Source organism: Gymnogyps californianus, chromosome 4, assembly GCF_018139145.2.
Source record: "Gymnogyps californianus isolate 813 chromosome 4, ASM1813914v2, whole genome shotgun sequence".
NCBI lineage: Eukaryota > Metazoa > Chordata > Aves > Accipitriformes > Cathartidae > Gymnogyps > Gymnogyps californianus.
Window position 1 is genome coordinate 55,524,329 of NC_059474.1, and position 20,473 is coordinate 55,544,801.

A 20,473-nucleotide genomic window follows, 5' to 3' on the forward strand; every position below is an offset into this window, starting at 1 on the left:
GTTCGTAGGATAAGAGAAAAGTGAGAGGCGCTTCCCGTCTCTCCCCCTCGCTCTCCCAACTCTGCGGGAAGGCATCTGTCAGCAGAGATAGACCAGCCCACCTAAGACCTCCTTTTTCTTGTGAAAGGATGCAAACATGGAAACCCACGCTACCCTCAGCCACCACGTCCGACTTCCCAGGCCTGTCAGCAGAGCTTGTTTGAGGCACGTGGGAGAAGGGAAGGGAGAGGTGCTTTCCAGCCGAGGAAGGATTAGGCAGGTTTGACGATTAAGGGTGCTGAAGCTTTGAACGTTATCAGCAAATTGCCAAGCCCTGGACATCTGGGCCAATCATCTACATCAGGAACTTGGTCAAAGTGTGCTGCAGATCCCTCTTAGCTCATCGGCCCCCATTTCCTTCTTGTACCACGGGGAGCAGAAGGTGGCAATACTCGGCCAGACCTCTTCCCAGCACGGAAGTGCAACACAGCCAGGGTGCGCAGGCTGGGCAGGCACAGGCATACAGCACTACCAGCTGAGTGCTTCGGTTGTTGGCAAATGAGGCACAGAAGTTCACAACTGTCAGGCACGTCTCCCTGTCTGGCGGAAAACAGACTCTCCCCAATAATTCAGAGTGTCAAGAATTGTACTTGGCTCCAAGGACATGTCTGTACAAGGGCTGCATGGGCACTGCATGTCTTAAGAACAGCTCCAGACACTGTCAGCTCCCACCCTCCTGAGCAAATGGGACACTATTCCTAAGCCTGTCTGGCAGTTTAAGGCACTGAGAGGCTCACCTGGGCACACTGCCCTCTAGCCAAATGTCTACCGCTTGGTGGGCCACGGAACATTTTGGGTTTTACCTGCTGTGATGCCCGCACACGAACTGCCATGCAGATGTGTCTTCCTCCCTTGGTCGGGATGTGTCTGAAAGAAGAGAGGCAAGCTTACATGCAGCATTTGTGTCATTAACAACTCTAAAGCTAGTTTACTAAAAAGCTATGTTTCTGGGAGAGCAATCATGTCTGTTCCTATTTGCTCAGAAGGTAATATCTCAAAATACAGAAACCTGAAAGGTGGAGCCCTCTCAAAGAGAGGAAAAGACAAAGATAGAAGGGCTGTTATTTTAAAACCAAGAGGCTTTAACACTTGACATTGCTGATGTTTTGCTCCACTGTTTTAGCTGACTCAGTCTCTTTCCACCACCAGTTAGAATTATATTTCTGACCATAACAACTACAGGGATTACAGCAGCTACATTTTCCTCAGCCCTTGGCCCTTGATTAAATGAATTAGAAGTTCTGAGAAACTTACTCCACCCCCTACGGAAGAAAACTATTGCTTTGCTGTGTGCAAATAGCAGTGCAGCCCTGCAGAAATGAAGAACACAACGAGACCTACCACAGCTGAAATTTTTGATGGTTCCATGGGAGATCAGAAGGCTGTAAAGGATATCTGAATTGCCACAGCACTCCTAATTTACAAAAAGGGTCTAAAATTTAAATGGAGCTATTTTAAGAAATAAGATCTTTAAGCAGTATAGCGGAGCTGATATTTTAGACTGCTATTCATGAGCAAAAATGACACCTGACCAGATGAACAGTAGAAATACAGCAGTATAAGAGGGATAACAGTACGTTTGAGCTCTAAGTTGGTTCCATGAGAAAAGGCTGTAGCAGTGCAGAATTCCTGTGAGCCTCCAGAGAGAGGCATTTCATTTTCCTCCTGAAATGTTCCTGTCACAGAAAGCCTGGTATGGGATCTGCACGCGCATCCATTCTGCTTTACCTGCTAAAGAGTTCATTAGCAAGCAGGGTGTTTTCAGGCTTCGAGACCGAGTTCATTCCTGTACATTCATGCAGTATCCCCTCTTCAGGGTGACCTAGAAATGGAGGCACAGCATGAGGAACAGAGGGTTTGTAATTATAGTGGTTAAAATGCTTTCAATTCCCCCTAGAAATCTAACCTTTAAAGCTCTCTCCCTTAAAATCACTTTCCAGAGTCAGGACAGTATTGCTTATCTCATGACAGAAAGGAAATAAGAAGTTACTTTCCTGAGAACAGAGGAAGTTAAGGGAGGTCACAGAGGGATTGAGATGCACCTTATTTAGCACTAAGTTTTAAGGGAACCAGGTATCTAAGGAAGGTGTTGGGAAGAGGTGAGAGAAACAACTGTTTAGGGGAGAAACATGTGATTGGAGATAAATATTCCAGATGCTTCAGACAGGTATGCGTTCCCTTACCTGTCCCAAGCAGATGAGTTATCCCTTGGAAATGCAAATAAGACTATATAAGCCACTTTTCTCCACATGTAGGTTGACTCTTCAGGGAATTCAGTACATTTGTAAGGCAGAATTTCCCTCTACAAAAGTCATGTTGACTCTTCCAAGTAGATCATATTTATCCAGGTGCCCACTCGTTCTATTGCCCACCATAGCTTCTACCGATATGCAAGGGAGAGAGAGCAGACTTCCGGCCCCAGCCCGTCAGGCACCCTGTCTTCCACGGAACTCTTTTTAAAAACTGACATCCCATTTGCCATCCTGCAGACACCGGGTATTGCTACACTTTTAAAACTGCAGTTACACACACCTGTTAGCAATTTCCATCTGGTCCTAGTGGTTTCTTACTGCTCATTTTATCAGTTTCATCCATTCTCTCTCCAAAATCCCTTCCATTTCCAGGACATCCACTGGTGAACACTGACTCAAATAGTTTATGAACTTCTCTGCCACGGCCTTGTTTTCTTTGAGTACTCCTGTTAATACCATGGTTATCAATTAGTCCAGCAGACTTCTGGAAGGCTTCCTGTTCCTAAGGGTTGAAGAAAGATTTATTATTAGCTTTGATTCCTTTGGGGGGACCCAATCAAACTGTCTTCTTACATTTAATCTGCAGGAATATGTGGGTTTTTTCTATTTTTTTTTCATTTCAGTATTACTTCATCTTTTTTTAAAGAAAGCTTCTTGTTTCTAATAGCCTCCTTTAGCCCGTGGTTTACCTGTGCTGCCTCCCTTTTGCCCATTCTCAAGCCTTCCTTAATAATCCAAGTGCGTATAGACTTTAAGTTTCTAAAATGTGCACCTTGAAATAGCTTCCTTGCTGCCTCTAAGAATTTAATTTAGCTGCACTTTTAAAGTTCCTTTTTAACAAACTCTCTTATTTTTACATAGTTCCTCTTTTTGAAACTGAGGACAAATTTGCTGAATGTTTTGGCTGCTGCTGCTGCTATAATGATAGTACATCAAGTACGTTAAGGCCGTTGTCACAGAATGGCTCTTCAAATACGAGATTTCAAACCAGATCCTGAATGCTACTCAGGGTGAAGTCAAAAGCTGTCTATCTTCTTGTGGGCTTTCTAACAAGCTGTTCCATGGAAGAGACACTGAAAATGTCTAAAAAGTCAGTCTCTGTGTTACATCTAGGTGTAACATTTGTACAATCTACATAAAAGCAGCAAAGTCTCCTGTTCCTGCTATATTTTCTGCCCTTGCTGATCAACTTGATCCTCCTTGGCATTTCACTATTAGTAAACCAGACCCAATATTGGGTTGGTTAATTGCGCAACAAGTCAGTAATTATTTGTACTCCTCTAAATCTCCCTCTTTAGGCTTGACATGTTAACCTATACAGATATTATTTGATTTCTAATAAGTTTGTTAATTGGATTTGCTTTAAATAGTGGCTTTTCCAAAACCAAAATGGTTTTAAGGGGAGGTGAACTTCCTGTCACTCTGAAATCCAGCCAACACAGACTAAAATGTTGCCTGGCTCAGTAACTCCTACAGGGGCTGTGGTACTGTGAGACTGTTACTGGAAGAATGTTTATAGAGATGCAAGTAAATCCACATCCACAGATACAGATGTGATTCCAGACAGATTCTGTGCCAGCAGAAAAAGTACCGGGAAGGGCTTATGGTACTCAGGCAAATGGCTTCGGTTCAAGACTTCAGGATTTTTATAGGACTCCAGCCAGGGGATGGATATGTGAATGTTTTAATAAAAAGTATCTATTACTGGCAGTATCAGTACACAATCCCGAAGAGAGGCCATAGTCTCTGAGCCAACAGGGTGGTGCAAGGTATTGTTGTTTCTTTACTACTAGGGGATAGAATAAAGCTGCCTTCTACTGTATTTGTTTGTAGATCACTGAGTGGCCATTGGTTATAATGAAAATGTATTGGAACAGTAAACTTTCTGCTGTATTTTTTCTGCCATGGAATGCATTTTAGTGTTATGATTTGATTTTTATTTAACAAAGGCAGAGGGTTCAGTAAAGTAATGTTTTATCTGCCACCTGACATCTCTAAAGGAAAACACAACAAAAATATATTTAAGTTCTTAACCTTTTATAATACTGTTTTATAAAATAAACACCAAAAAAGTTTTCAAAATAAAAGATCCGGGACATATCTTCCCAGTGATAAAACAGAAATTAAGAAAGAAAATATTTCTCCCTATGCCATATAATGTTAAACCATGTTATGATGCCAAAATAAGAACATAATCTATTAAATTTGTACATTCAGAAAGTATGTCAATCCATGCAGAAGCATTATTTTTTGTCCAGTGACATACTCTTCATTTTATCTATTTTATAAAATTTGGTTCCTAGTAGTTCTTTACAGACTGTTTAATGTGAATACAGTAATTAATGTCTTCCTATTTATTTGCCTAATATGCTGCCAGATGGATCTGATATTCCGTTTTACTTGTTTGCAAACCATGCACATTCTTTGACTGCCTGTTTTAATCCTGTCTTTAAGTCTCTTAGCATAAATAAAGATAAGCCATCCAGAATCCTCTTCCTCTCTGATCATTTTCTCTTCAGCTTCTTCTGCGTTTAACTTTGTATTTTTATTCTCAATGAACAAAGTGTACAGACCTACATTTTAGAGCTTTAAATGTCATTTTACCGAGAAGAACTGTGAATGAGTGTTAACAACCAAATGATACTGAATGTCACATAGCATTTGGCTGGATTCTCATTTTTCTTATGCAGTGCAGGGATAACAGCATAAAGTCCCCTATAAGACAGGTACACTTACTAATAATGTTTAATAAGATAGATTAATATATTACATCTGAGTTCTGAACACGGCCTACCTTATTACCACACCAATAGGAAGTAAGCATGTGTTGTGATTTGGTACACGTTCTTCTTTGATTTGTTGAGTTACAGAGGCACAAAGCCTCTAAAGATGACATCAGAAGTTATCCAACAACTTATAATAGCAATGAGAGGATTATGAGCTACAGTAATCTTTTCTTTGAGCCACTGACAAACATAAGCAAGATCCTCAGAAATGATGTGGCTGTCTGGCAAGTGACATCATCTTCAAACTAACTAAAAGGAAAATCAAGATAGAAGGCAAAGAGGTATCATAGATATATCCACAAAATCACACCTTTTGAAGTTATAGTGGAAAAAAAGAAGTGTCTGAAGTAAAGAAATGTTGAATATCTCTTCTTCAGTAATCTTCGCACACTTCAGAGCTCTATCAGTTTTCAGTGTGAATTTAAGTAGTTGTTAGGAACATCTGTTTCATTCTGCAAAGTGTGGCATCAAAGTCAGAGGTGTGCAAGTATAAGCTCTAATTGATCTGCACACCTGTATCTCACTGATTTCAGTGGCAATGGAGTGGATCGCTCACATCAGTGATCTATAACACTTTTAGAATCGCTGTGTTTTATGTGATTAAAAATCTGATCATCTTAGTTTGATTTTGAAACCTGAAAATAAAAAGAATTTTTAATGTCTCATAGTATTGTCCATGATATCTAAAGTGGAAACAAAATACTATTAGTATTTTACTACCATTAAGTCTATTTTTTTTACGGCCTTGACTTTCATGAGAAAAACTGGGTGAAATCCCTGTGTGTATCAGTAACATTCCCGTTGAATTCATTAGGCCAGAACTTCACTCCATGACTTTTATTGTGTTTCCATAGTAAAGAATAAAAGCTTTTATCACCGCAAGACACATTCATGGATTCTTTCAAATATTACTAGCGGTAGAGTTTCTCTCTTTAAAGCTTGCAACTTATTGGTTAAACAGGAATGCTTTTTATAAAACATTTTGTGTAAAAAGATGCAGCTTGTTTTCCTTTGTTCTTGTCCCATGATAAACAACCAGTTTCATATGCATATATTGGTAAACGCTAAGATTCTTGGATACAGGAAGACTGTTCTTGAATTCACAGAGAACCACTCTTATATCATAGCAGAAATTTTGATCCACTAAATTAGTACATGTGCTGCAAGAGGCAGTGTGGCTTGAACAAGCAAAACAAAACAAAAGCATGTGCAGCATCTTCCTTTTCACCACAACTAGAGAAAGCACGCTTGGAATTAGCTTTGAGTAAGCCTGCTCCAGTCTGAACCGTGGCTGTAGTGGGCCTTTCAGTAGTTTAGTTTGTATCTCCACCAATGGAAGGAATAAAAGTGATGCAGGGGCTTACAATATATTGCAACCTCTTTTGACTTACAGAATTAGACTGACTTTGAAATCCCACATAATTTTTCTTTAAAGAGGAAAGATGGAGAGAGGTATTTCTTTAATGCAACTCTGTTCATTTATAAAGGATGTTTATAAAGTCTTTTTTTTCTCTGGCTATAGTAAGACTGTTTTGCTTTGACCACAGGTTTGTCTTTTCTTCTGGGTACTGTTTCCTACAAGGGCTCTCTTTCACTCTTATTTTTTAAGATCATGCTACATTTTTTTGTGGCCATCTTTGAGACATTTGTCTCTATGTGCATTTGTGATGGTTTTGCAGTTTCTCTTTTTTGCATGCACATACAGACACACACAACCTACACAACTGTTGCATTTGGTACGAGAATCTCCGTAAGTGCCTGTACCATCTGGCCAAGCCATAATAGTGCACATTTGCATGTGGTCTAGCTCCTGGGTGGTATTTTTGCATTGTTTCAGCTATCGCTAAACAAAGAGGCATTTAATTGTGTCTTCAATGAGCCTGAACAGAAGACGGCTACTATACCCAAGAGCTTCACTGGGAAATTACGATTGCCCAGCCCCCACTACTGCAACATACAGAAGCAAAGTGAGGAGGGGGAACATGAGCTAAGGCACTCTCTTAATTAAGTAATGTCAAATTCGGTGGCCATTTTCTTCCTGACCTGCAGCTGTCTTAGCTGCCAGCTGCTCTAGCTTTTTTGCAGCAGCTATCTGACCCATGAGACATTGCTGACCTCTCCTTCTGCCCTTGTTTGCTAACCTCACGCGCTCCCAGCCTTGCATCACTTTGGAGAAGTTGGGAGGACAACAGGAATACAGCATTGACATAAATCAAGGATCATGAATGGGCTATAAAACTTCTGACTCATGCGCCTCTGTGTGCATTTGGCTGTGACACAGGGGGACAGGCAGCTAAAAAGTGACGTGAAAAGCCTGACAGAGAAAAAAGAGCTCTACTCAGGGAAGGTCACAGCAAAGGTCAGTGAACTTCCCTGGTGAGAATGAGTGTGCCACCAGATAATGGCAAATGGCAGTGGATGGACCTCCAGGAGGCGTGAACCGGTTCACTTATCAAATCAGAAAATCAAGGCCAAACTGGAAAACAAAAGCATTGAAATAGCACAGAATCACATAATTTTTACTATGGGGATGATAATATAGGGCTGTTTAAAAACCTCCACAACAACAACAAAAATCTTAGGTCAAATCTTTCAGAGTTAGTTATTCTAGGCTGATCCGCAAATGCAGTCTGTGTTCTTTCCAAACACTGAGGAGGACAAGTAAGCAAGTTTGTTAGTTCCTCAATTAGGGGGCTCACTGTTCTTTAAATTACATATATTTTTAAATTGTTTAATTAATATATGCATCCTTGGCTTCTCCAAGTAAGCAGGGAAACAGCATGCTTTTAGTTTGCACTTCAGAAATGCAGCAAATAAATGAAACTGAGTAACAGAAGGAACCCTGTCTACTAATTAGAATGCGAGTCCTCTTTTTTCTGACCTGCATCATTGTCAACCACTACAAAATGAGCACAAACATATACCGTCATTGTCCCAATAAGGATATTGAAAGACACAAATAGTAATAAATTGTAAAGTTATACTCAGACATGAAATTAAATGTGAATTAAATACTCATAACATTTAGTAAAGTATCCTAAATTATTAATGATGATTATATTGAAATCTGATGAAGAAGCAGATGATGACATCTGAGCAGAAGACACTGGACTAGATCAACCAGTATGCTCCATGGTTTTTATACCATGTCAGTGACACCAAGTACTTGCAAACCCTGCTTACCCAGGTAAATGATGTCTACAACTCCTTAGGGTTCTTTAAATGGCACAAAGCAGCAACTAAAGTGTATGAAGGTATCTGTCCTTGATTTGTTGGTTACTTGGAAAAGGAGCACTGATTTTTCATGGGCTGTACACAGCACAGTACCTGCTAGCAACATGGATCATTTAAGAGTGATTCTGCCTGTTCAGTAACATTTTGCTTTAAGAAGGTTAAACCAAGCCTTTAATGATGACTTGAATTTGGAATATGTAAAATCACAGTCTGTGAATGTGTCCTTTAAAGATATTTCATGATGTTGGTTGGCAACTGGTTGCCTGTCTTCAGAATTTGGACCTAAATGCTGTCACAGCATGAGCTGCATGAATCAGTATGTAGGAAGAAAATAATGGTTGTAATCTTTGTATTTTACAAGCATCCTAGAAACGTTTCCTAATTCACTCTCACAGTATTCTCTTTCTACGAGCAATAGACAGATACAAGTATTATCAATACTAGAGAAATGAAGGTGAGAACTGTCAGAAAGACAGGTGTCCACCTGCAATTATACTTCAGTAATAGCATGGCATTGAATTCCTTCGGTTGTTTGACCATGCTAGTGAACGTGTTTATCACACAACAAACCAGGATCGGATACTTTGTTATCTGTCACCTTGGTCCCATAATCAGCTGGGCTACTTAGCCACTTTTTACCAATTACATCATCGTAAGATAGCATGTATGTTTATATGAATACACTTATTCTGACAAAAGAATAGGATGTATGCTTTTCTGTTCTGGAGTTAGTAAGTGGAAATTTTCACTTAACCTCTAAGCCTAGGAGATATATAAATATTTTTCATTAAAGATGGGGCAAGAAGACCACAAGGAATAGAACACAATTGCAGAAAATGCTGAGATTATAGTTTGCATTTTGAATCACACTTTCCGGGGAGTTATCTGGATGCCAGGAAATGAGGAGAATATTTTGTGTATTAAGATCAGAATAAGGATTGGTGTAGTTCATTGAAGTCAATGATATTGAAGCAGGAAGAGAGGATTCCATCCTGCAAAGTTTTGACTGAAATCATAGGCTGTGCCTGCCAGCTAGCGGGAAGACAACAGATTTAAACAAGGAGCGGGATCCCAGCACTAATGGCTGGGAGCAAAGCTGGCTTTTGCAGCTATTCTCCTACTCAATAGGCATCTTTCCATGTTCTTTTTAAAAGCAACTTCCTCTTCACTTATGAACGAGTAAAGAGTGTCTTGCAGTGATATTAAGTTAGAGATGTTGATAATAGCTTTGGATCAATACTCAGAGAACATAAGCACAAGTAGCTTTACAGGCACAGGTAGTATCTTTTTCGAGATCAGCCCATGTAAACGGGAGAAATATAATGTATGTATTAATCACACTTATTTTTATGACAGATCATTGGTATCTAATCTTTGTTTCCAGGAAGAAAATTAGCATCCTTCCTGTGATAACACCACCGTGACTCTGCAGCCTGTTTTTCTAATTTTAGTTACTGCCTTACTGAATATTGAATTTGTGATGGTTTCCCCCCGCAACTGAGAGCTAAAAATAGAGCAAAAGAGTTGTCATAAACTACATCGACAGCCCCACGGACCAACGCTGCGCCCCGTAACAAAGAAGACGGGCTTGAAAAAATTCGGGATGCAGCCTCACCGATGAAAAACACGAGAAGTGAAGACAACGACCTTCCTTCTTGCTGGCCGATGGAAACGCACGCGGTTAAGCCCAGCGCACACCTCAGGGGAAACCGCGCACCGCATCCCCCGCACCACACGTGCGCGTTAGGATCCCGCTGCGTAACGGCAACGAGAGGGGAAAAATTAAGCTCTTAAGCACCTTTTGCGAATTAATTGATCAAGAGCGCGCCAAGCGGCTCGAAGCCAGGGGGTGGGGGAATTAGGAGCCCGGCTTTTCCCCTTACCTCTGCCACCCGCCGGACGGGTTATCCTTGTCGCCAGGCCGTTCCCCCCCCCCCCCAACCTCTCCTCCCTGCCCTCTCCGGGAAGTTACGGTTCCTCAAGGGCACCCGGAGCTCCAGCCGCCGCTTCCCCCGCCTCACCCCGCGTCTGCGCGGAGGGAGGAATGGGCGGGCGGGGAGAGGGAGGGAGGGAGAGGAGGGGAGGAGCGGCGAGGGCACTCGCCGCTCCTCCCCTCCTCTCCCTCCCTCCCTCTCCCCGCCCGCCTCAGCCGGCGGCACCTCCGGGCGGCGGCTCCTCCCCCGCCGCTCGCCGCGCCGCGCCTGTGGCAGCCCGGCAGCATGGCGGCGGTGGAGGCTCGCGTCTGCGAGACGGCCGGCTGCAGTAGCGAGGCCAAGCTGCAGTGCCCGACCTGCCTCAAGCTGGGCATCCAGGGTTCCTACTTCTGCTCTCAGGTGAGGCCCTAAAGCGTTTGCCGGCGCCTCGGCTCCCCTCCCCTTCCCTCCCCGCTCGCCTTGCCCGGCGGGCGCCCCTGGGAGTCCGCCCGTCCCCACGCTGCGGGCCGGGTTTTTCTTTCGCGGGCTGCTCGTAGCGCTGCCGTGCTCCGGGGAGCGCTCTCCTTTCGCGGAGAGGAAATACGGGGCGGGGGACGACGACGGGGGGGGGACGGACACGACCGTAATGAGATTTCCAGTCAGCAAATGGGACCGGCGTGCGAGCGCGGGGCCGGGCTCCGGGCGTGCGGCGAGGCGGAGGAGCCAGCTCCTCTCGCCTGCCCCCGGGCCCGGCCCTTCGCGCCCGGGTCTACCTCCCTGCCCGCGAGGTCCCTGCGAGCTTCGGGGAGGAGGGTCCGCCGGTGGTCCCCGCGGAAAGTTCCCCCGCACTGGGGGGGGGGGGGGGGAGTTGGAGCGTGGGGGGTGCCGAGCCGGCGGCCACGGGTGGGGCGGGAGCCCCTCTGCTCCTCGTGGCTAGGGGTAATGCGGGACTTGATTGCTAAAGAGCAGCCGTAGCGTTCGTGAGAGGGTGCACGTTTTTTTTTTTTTTCTCTGCCTGAAGGTTTGGGTGGTGTCGTCGTCGTCCCCCTTTAAAAATAAGGGCTTAGTGGGACAAAATGAGACGTGCTCATCAAATTCCAGCGTGTGCATTTCTGTGTCTGCATCAGCTCTGGCTCTGGAGTTGCTTAGCTTTGATAAACACTGGGAGACTTGTTGCTCTGATAACAGATTTTTCTGTTTCCTTGAACTAAATAAAAGCTTTTGGGAAAATGATTTGGTGCTCTACTTTTTTTTTTTTTTAATATATCTTTGGATATTTTACTTTGAAGGTTCTAAACAGGGAGATTCAGGTTAGGCCAGTTGTCATACAACTGTCGACTCCTGTTAAACATATTCTGTAGGCCTCAGCTATCCTCACTTATTACCACAGTGGTAATACAGTTTGGTCCTTAATTTAAATAGAAAGGACTGTCTGATGGCTGTTGAGTGGGTTTTTTTGTTTGGGTTTTTTTTTTAGTGACTTTAAAATTAAAGTTATTAAAATTCAAAACTAAAGGCACAGTAAAATACATAGCCTAATCCTTTGAACTTTTTGTATGTGTAATTTCTGTCAACATCATTGAGGAAGTATGTGTTTAATTCAGAGATTAATGGCAAACTTCATTGTTGGAATTATAATTCAGGGTAAAATCATTCAAGTTTTGTAGATAAACTTAATGAAATCATTCAGTCACATCAGCTAGATTAACGTACTAATTGGACAAATTTTTTTCTGAGTCAGGATGTAAACTGATAGTTATGGTTTGCATAGAACTAGGGGAAAACTTCCCACGTGCATATAGCACACCCACTGCATGGTTTCTGGTACTTTCCCCTGAAGTCTCTGGTGCCAGATGCTGGGAGTCAGTGCTAAATTAGATCGACTGCAACTCAAAATTGTTCTGACAGTTCTGTATCTCTAGTTCCCATGTGGTGCTTATAGCTGGTTTGTAGGATTTGCTCTGCATTTTACTACCCGTTTTGACACGTCGGTTGTAAAACTCATCATAAATGCATCTTCAGCTTATACAAATATTAGTTGGTGATGACAAAACCATTTCTTAACAGACCAAACAAGCCTATGTGAGGAGTTCTAGTAACATCTTCACTCCCTTCTGTCCCATCCCCAACTCAGCTAATTTTATATAGGATGCAGAGATTCTTGTTATCTACATATTAGGTTTAATTCTTTTGAAATATCTACTACTGTTGCAAGGTAAAAGGGGAATTACCCAAAATATTTATTAGCTTGTTAAAATAGGTCGCCAGGTAACTGACTACATGCTTGTAAAGCTGTCCTGCCTAGAAAATGAAATACTGAGCTGGGAATCCCAGTCATCTTACTTCTGAGTGACCTTGGGCGTGTTATTCCTCCTCACTGTGCCTTGCTGTCCTGATCAGTAAAGTAGGTAAGCATAGTTATTCCCCATATGAAAGGTGCTTTGAAGGTTTTGGGGCGACATGTGTTACGGAAGAGAGAAGGAGATTAACGGCAGCCTGTTTTCAAGACAAGCAAAAAATGTCATGCACTGAGCTAAGAGCCCCTGTGTTCAGCCTGCAGTGAGGACCTTCAGCCGCCCTTAGTACCTTCTGTGGGGCGCAGTATGGGGCTGCCCTGAGGTTCCAGCTCTCCCCATCATCTGGTGTGTGCGATGGAGGAGACTCACTGCAGTGCTCCGCTGGTGTCTTGCGAGCACCGTCAGGAGGGTAGGTGAGGTGCCGCTGACAACCTGACTGTCTGTTCAAATAAGCACAACAGGCAAAGGAGTCTTAAAAGCCAGGAAATTTTCTCTGAACTTCGAGCAAGTTTCAGCTGACAGTACTGGACTGGTTACCATTTGTGAAACTTTGTCAAAGTTCTCTCTTTGGTGGTTTTCTTTCTGTTGTGGTATTACACGCATAAATAATGGTTAGATAAGCTAGTGAGTGGACCTAGGATGTTATTCCATCTCACAGCACAGCCTGTGTTACAGCTGGCATGGTCCTATTCCCTCCCTGCAAGGATGCATGTTTTTACCCCTTCCATTAAGCTGGCCCTGATTCCTTGGTGAGCCACTTTGGGCATTTTTAGGGTTTTCTTTTAATGGAGGAAAAGCAGTTGCCTTAAATTTTTTGCTGGTTTAGCTCCCCAGAGCTGTGCACTGCAGGATCATAAAACACCAGTGCTTCAGGAGCATGCTGCCGAAGAGCAGGCTTGCCCGTTGTGGCCCAGTTTGGCATAGCCGTAAAGTCAACCCGTCCTTATTGAATGCAGTGGTGTTAGCTACAGGTATGCAGGCGCTTACTCTGGGCTGAGTGCAGGATGGGAGTGACAAGCTACCTGGCATCTCTTTGAGGGGTAAGAGCATCTGTACGGACATGCATGCTAGGTTAATTAATTTGCTTGGAAGCCTACGATGACTTGTTCATACAGCCAAAACTCCAATTAGAGCTGAAACTAAATTTGTAGGAGTTTATTTTCTCCAATGCTAAGAATAAACAATAGAAAAGTGTGAACTACTGTAGAAAGGTAACCAGTATGAAGCAATGTGTTTGGATTATAAATAGTAACATGTAGTTTGCTAAGAAAAAATAATGCAGGAGGTATAGGACTGAGAATCTCAGTGTAGTGAGGAGATTGATTAAACATTATTTTTTGTCACTGCACATAGAGAATTGAAGTGAACTTTTCAAGTAGATTGTATCAAGACAGGGATTTCCCCAGTGGATTTATCATTTGTGTTTCTCCTTTGCTTGAGAAAGTGCATTATTCTGGTCATTTATTTTTCCCCCTTTCTGCATCAAAAAGTACGCCTCAACAACATGCCCTGAAAATGCTTACTCTGAAGTAATTTGACATCCTCTGAAATTCCTTTGAGCCAACACTGTTTCATCTCTGGGTGCTGTGCACCTTGGAAACTGGGTACAGCTGTTGAATAACAGTTGTGCTTCTGGGTCATGGGTGGAAAGGGGGCCAAGGCAGCTGAGTTCTGGCCTAGCAGGGAGGTTTTGAACTGGTAATGGAGATGGGATAAAGATGGCTTTTAGTAGCGGAGGAGCTCTGAGGTGGTGTGTTGAACCCCAGCATTATTTTTTTTTTCTTTCACTCCAAGGTGTAACAAGAGGGAATATTCTGCTGAGGGATTCTGTCTGCTGTTAACCTTTAATAATATCTTCATTTAGACTAGTAAATCAGGTACTGTCACTGCCAGCTACCTTCTTTCACTGTCTTGCTTTCTCTTTTGTAGAGACTTACTACAGTGTTGCGTGTGTTTATCATCTTAGACTGAATTACTGTATCTCACTGTATCTTCTGAATGTGGAAATAACGCAGATGCCCAGCACTACATCTCAAGCGTGTTGTTCCTCTTACTAAGACGAATTTGCTATTGTGAAATCTGCCTTTAGATACGCATGTCACTTGTGTGTAAATTATATGTAGTATACATAAATAGTTTGTGTTTAAATACACAAACATTTTTACATTTCTTCTATGCCTTCTACAAGCTGCTGAATGATAAACTGAGGGAAAGTAGTAACTGTTCTTGACATCTCCAGTTACCACTTTTGTATGAGCCTTCTAATTGTAAATTGATCTCTTATTAATAATCTTGTGTTGCTTTCATGACAACTTCCTCTCTCATACTATTTATATCTGTATAAGTGTCTCGGACAAAACAGAGTAGTCTGAGGTTTTCTGTGGTGTGGACTGGATGCTGGTGTGGGGGTATTTCTCCACCCAAATTCAGAAATGTCTATTTCTAGCCACATACTGGAAACATTCTCTTATTATAAAGTCAGTGGCCTGTGCTGCATTTTTTCTCTCTGAGCGGTGGAGGCCACATATTGCTATCAGAACAGTAGTCTGAACTTATTCAAGGAGAACGGTTGTCCCTTCCTGCTTTGTGCACCCATGTGTTGTCAGTCCCAAAGAGGCCCAGGTATATCAAGTGATCTGGTTATAGAGTCAGGAGTGAGGACCGTGACATGGTGAAGCTACCGCACGTGAGCAATGGTTAGGCATGTGTTTTAGGTGTTTGAAGGGAAACGCTTTCTTTGAACTGCACAGAGGCAGCAGCGTCTCTCTCACAAGGGTGGATACCCACGAAGGGGGCTCTTTCCATTTGAGGTGGGGTATGACTTGTTAAATTACAGTGACAGGAAAGAAATGCTGCTCTGTTTTCTCAGTGGGTTTGTATACTGATTTACTCCTTTCTGGGAGGCACATTTTCACTGATATTCAGACCTGGGCCCTTGACAGCTTTGGATACTCAAGGTCACAGTAACTTGTGAAAAATTGTGGTCCTGAAGAGAAGAGTGGTGGTGTCCTGTCCCCCACTTTGCTGTTTCCCGTCGCCTTCAGTGTGTTGGGCGTGGGGAGCGGGGAGCAGTGGACCTGGATGAAACTATTTTTTGTCCTCTCTCGTGTCAGACCGTAGGACATAAGTGCCATATTTCATTCTTGGTTCACTGTTCTTTGCTGTGCCTAAAATAGGCTAGAACCTGCTGCTTGGATCCAACTGCAACACATATGGGTTTCTTTTTGTATAAATGGCACTCTGCAGATACTGCCTTCTAGAAGATCTTTTGACAGATTCCCTTCACCAGGAAGCTGACTTTTTTAATTGCCTATAAATCACCATAAATACCTGTGTCTGTGGTAAATGCCTGGTTATTGTTGAGGCACAAATGCTGAGCCCTCATAACTTTCTGAAAGTAAAACTTCAGACTCCTATAGGCAGGCTTTCTGAGCTAGTGTTCAATATACTGAAAGGATGGCCCAGTTTGAATTTCTCTGGTCCATTGTTCCTTTGCTACTCTCAGAAATCACTTGTGTATCTCTGTAAATCTGAAGAGTTGCAAAATGCACTCCCTTCCTCAAAGGAAGGGCTTTGTCATATGGGACCCAGGAGTCTCTGGGTGAGATCAGGCTTTAGATGAAGGAGAAAGCCAATGTTGCTGATACCAAGGTGCTGCATGTAGGTGCTTTCCTTGGATTTGAATCTGAAAACACATATTCAGCTCTTCTGAAAAACTGACTAGTCACGTATACTGCTTAGGCTAGTTCGGGAATTTTGTACTGAGTTTTTCAGGCCAGAGGCGCTCTCTGTGGGCTTGTACGGCATCTGGAAGAATAGGGTTCAGCATGTTAAAAAGAGGCAATTTTTATTTTAACACCAAATGTATTAACAATTGTATTCCTCAACATACTTGTATTTACGGATAAAATATACGGTTAATCTGTACTGTATTAAATATATATATATATATCACTGATAACCTGGTATTTTTCTTAAGCTAAATGCCGTACTTAAGCTTTTTTGTCTTCTGTTTTGCGTACCTTCAAGGTGGTTTGGTTAAAAACGAGTTCTCATTAAGCAAAACTACATGATCTCAGATTAAGCCCAACACAGTTTTACATTCCAAAGGACATTTTTAAATTCTATTAAAAAAATTGCTCAGAATATTTTTAAATACAGTGTACTGCTTGGCACTGTTTCCTAGATGTTTGCCCATTACAATTCAGGGTATAATGACATGCAAAGAGACAGCCAGTCTGTCCCCACAGTCTCGATTCCAGCTGGTTTTTTGTTTTCTTTCTTTTTTTTTTCTGTAGAATAGGTATTTTTGGAAATTCATCACAGTGGCTCTAAATGATAAGCAGAGTGGATGGAGGGGGGTAATTTTGTGGAAGTTGGACATGAACTGGAGTTCTCAGTAACTGTAGAGTGGGGTGGTTTTTGCATACCTGCTGATAGGTGTATTTACAGTGTCAAATGCCAGGTTGCATAAAGCAGCAGTACCCGAAGGTCAAGGGGAGCCTGAAGAACGGTGTCAGCCTTAAGGCTGGAAATCACTGACGGAGAGTTGGCAGAGCTAACTTTAAATGAGCTGCTACCTTGCAAAGGCAGTTCAGAAACACAGTCAAGGAGTATGGCTTGAATTTGGTGTTGTGGTGCCTGCATAGTTTCCTGTACTTGGGTAGCTTATTTAAAGCTAGTTTGGTTATGTCTGTGCTATACAGAGGTTTGCAGTGTAGTTATATCCTAATCTTGGTTGATTTAGCACCCTTTTCTCCTCTGGAATTTGCAGTTGGCTGTGCTTTACTACCTCTTAATCAGGTTGCATGGATACATGAACCGAAAGAATAAGAAGCTCCCTGTTATTACTGTAAAGATGACAATAAACATAGGGGAAAAAAATTCCTTGCTAAGTAGCTCAATAACTGTTTTAAAGGGTTTGATTTTGTTTTGTTCTTTCAATGGCTGATTAAAAAAAAAAGCCTAAGGTATTTGGTAGTGATCATTGTGTTCATAGTGAAAATGCACTCTACTGTAAAACAAATTCTGCTATGCTACATGATTCTGTCAATATTTCAACCAGTAAATAGATACTGGGCTGAGTCCTTAAGGTAAAAATCATTTACAGAAATAACATGACTTCCACGAGGTGATCCAAGAGGAATCTTTCTAGATCATAATGCTGATTGTGCCTTTGGTTACCTTTTGGTAAACGCACAGGTTCTGGTGAACACTGGGTTGAGCTTGTCTCTAAACATAGAATCGGTGGGATTGGTTTAAGAATGGCTTGAAGCCAGAAATGTTGTTAAAGGTTTAAATATGTTGACGGCCTCTGTCTAAAAATCACAATTGTATTTTTCTTGCTAATAGAATAGTTGTATCCAAGATTGCTTTAAACAAATTGAGGATTACCACTCTACCTCCTGCCTTTTTTTTTGTCATACATTTGACCTCTGTTCTTGTACAGTCCTCTTCAGTGCTTCCAAGTCTGTCTTGATTGCTATATAAAAAATGCATGTAATAAAAAGAAAAATGCTTTAGGTGAGAAGGGTGGGGATATTAATATCAGACATACTAATGGATAATGTAGTGTTTGAAATGAAATCCAGGAAGTCTTCCAAGAAACTTGAAGCCAAACTCATATTATTCCTGTGTACTTTCACCCTGAAGCTAATTAATGTTTTCAGATATAGCCATGCGAGGTCATGTGTTCCTTTTTTAACCGTATCAGAAAAAAATTATTTGATTTCTTCATTTTAATATTAAAAATCACCTTGGATATTTTTTTCCTGGATTTTGTTTATTTAATCATTGAAAATTTTCTATCCTGATCTGTATATGGCATAGGAACATGGAAGAATCATTAGAGGCAGGAATGATAATAGGAAGATTGAAGTAAATGTCTCAGCAGAAGGCTGAGAGGAGAAGGCTCAGCAGAGAAGGCTCAGCAAAAAGCAGAATTTTCTCCAGAAAATTCTCCAGAAAGTGGCCCAGATGGAGAGAAAGAGTGGCTTTCTTCCATGGCTTGTCAGGAAGTCTGCTGTATAGAAGGTGAGGGTGTTTGCAATATGCAGTGGTATATTGGTAGTGCTTTGTCGCCAGAGCTATGATTCTCCAACCTGTGAGATGACAGCTGCCATATTTTTATCTGCAATTGCCAAGGCAGAGCTCTGCAGGCATGTGCAATGTAGTGCTTGTGCAGTAAGCTGTTGAATATAAATAGTTTGTGCGTACCCGGTAAGTCCGGTACTTACAGGAAGCATACGACTGATCCTACACAAAATACATGGGTTGTAGGTGGATGTGCAGCATATCCTTTGAGTGCCTTCCAAAAGTGTCAGACCAAGACAAAGATATTCATTCATTGTACGCTGCATGTGTAATAGCCTGTGCTTACAAAAATGCTTCGGACTTGCTGTGTGTACTTGTTGCAGTTGATTGATGGGCGTATAGTGCACGTGTCTGGGATGTCCCGGTGTACAGCAGCTTGTTTGGAGCTATGCTATAGTAGTTCTGACGGAGCTGCTGTTCCGCTGGAAATAGAGGTCAAGTAAAATCTGGGAAACATGTTTGGGAAAACTCAGACATATGGCAGCCTTATGCAGGATCCTCTTAGGTTGTTTACAGCTGCAGGAAATAAAAAGCCAAAATGGAGCTTGTCAAGTTATGATACTGCCAGTGGTGCGGTGTTTGCTTGGTGTTTTCTGGGTATGGGCCAGCCCAAATGCTCCTTTTTATCCCAAGAAGTGGATTCTAGATTTTCAGACTTGGTAGCTGCTCTAAGTCCTTAGTTGTGTAACCCTTCTGCTTCAGAACAGAGGCCTGGTGTTTAAAAGGGGATTAAAACCATACTGGTGCTTCTAGTGTCCTTGAAATAGGGTTTTTAGCTTTTTTGTTTTTTCTTAAAATAGGCCTCAGTTAAAACCTGCTCCTTTTCTCCCAGCTCTCCAACAGAAAACAGATAATAGCGCAGCACAAAGGTCTGTGTATGCAGCAGGTTATACAAGTGTGACAGTAAAACCTTCTGCTGCTTGTTCAAAAAGACATTCTCTCTGGTAATCTAAAGTGTTGGTTTCAAAGCCTCTTGTTGCCCAGACCATTATGTAGCACCATTGCACGTTGAGTGCCAGTCCAGAGAATGTGGCGACTTCAAGTGTATCGCGTAGGAGAAGACAACAAACAACTGGTTTTGGTAATGAGGGAAATAGGACACAACAGGGTCTCTTTGAACATAGGCATACTTGTGCACCACTTTACTGTGTTTTTGTGGATGCTAATTTGATAACTACTCGTTGCAAGACTAATGAGAAAATGAGGAGAAGATGGCTCTACAGGAGTAGACAGTTAAGACTGCTCAATAGCAACTGTGAAGCAGGGGTAGAATGTTACATGCGGGGCTTAGTTTACAGATCTGTTGTCTTAGTCTGGTTGAGTGTTGTATACGTTAGGTTGAATCAGTTGTTGGCTCTGGATGGTAGTTTTACAATGATGATTCAGCATTAGTATTGTCTTTCCTTATAAAGGAAAACAGTTTGCTTCCTGCCTCTTTCTTCAGAAATTCAGCTGTTATTGTAAATGATTGGAATTAGCTGTTTCCTAATGGTTGTTTTGAGTGCACATAGCCATTGAATTAGACTTTCTGCTACAAAACCAAGTAATTTCCTAATTAGCACCTTAAAGGATCACCTTTAATGCTGCCTTCTGCAGCTTTTCTACTTAAATCTCTCCTTTTTTCATGTCTTTCCTCCATCTTAGTCTTTCTTTTATTCTTCTCCAGCTGCCAGCCATTTCCACTTGCCCCTTTGCTGATTCATTGGTTGTCACATGAACTGCTCTGTTTGTGCTTGGAAAGAAGAGAGAAAGACAAACTCGTTCTTCAGTCACTCTTTTCTTCATTTCCATTTCAACTTTCTCTATTTTTTTCATTTCCTGTTTCCATTCAGTAGCCCTCACTTCCCCCCTTTAATCTA

At 42.1% G+C, this 20,473-nt stretch overlaps 1 protein-coding gene across 1 annotated transcript in view; it reads left to right on the forward strand.

Moving 5' to 3' along the window:
• Window positions 1-10,530: 10,530 nt before the first annotated feature.
• METAP1 (methionyl aminopeptidase 1) overlaps window positions 10,531-20,473 on the forward strand; it is a 29,044-nt gene continuing 19,101 nt past the window's right edge. The window contains 1 exon segment of the mRNA XM_050895289.1: window positions 10,531-10,644. Within this exon segment, the coding sequence (XP_050751246.1) occupies window positions 10,531-10,644 (114 nt within the window).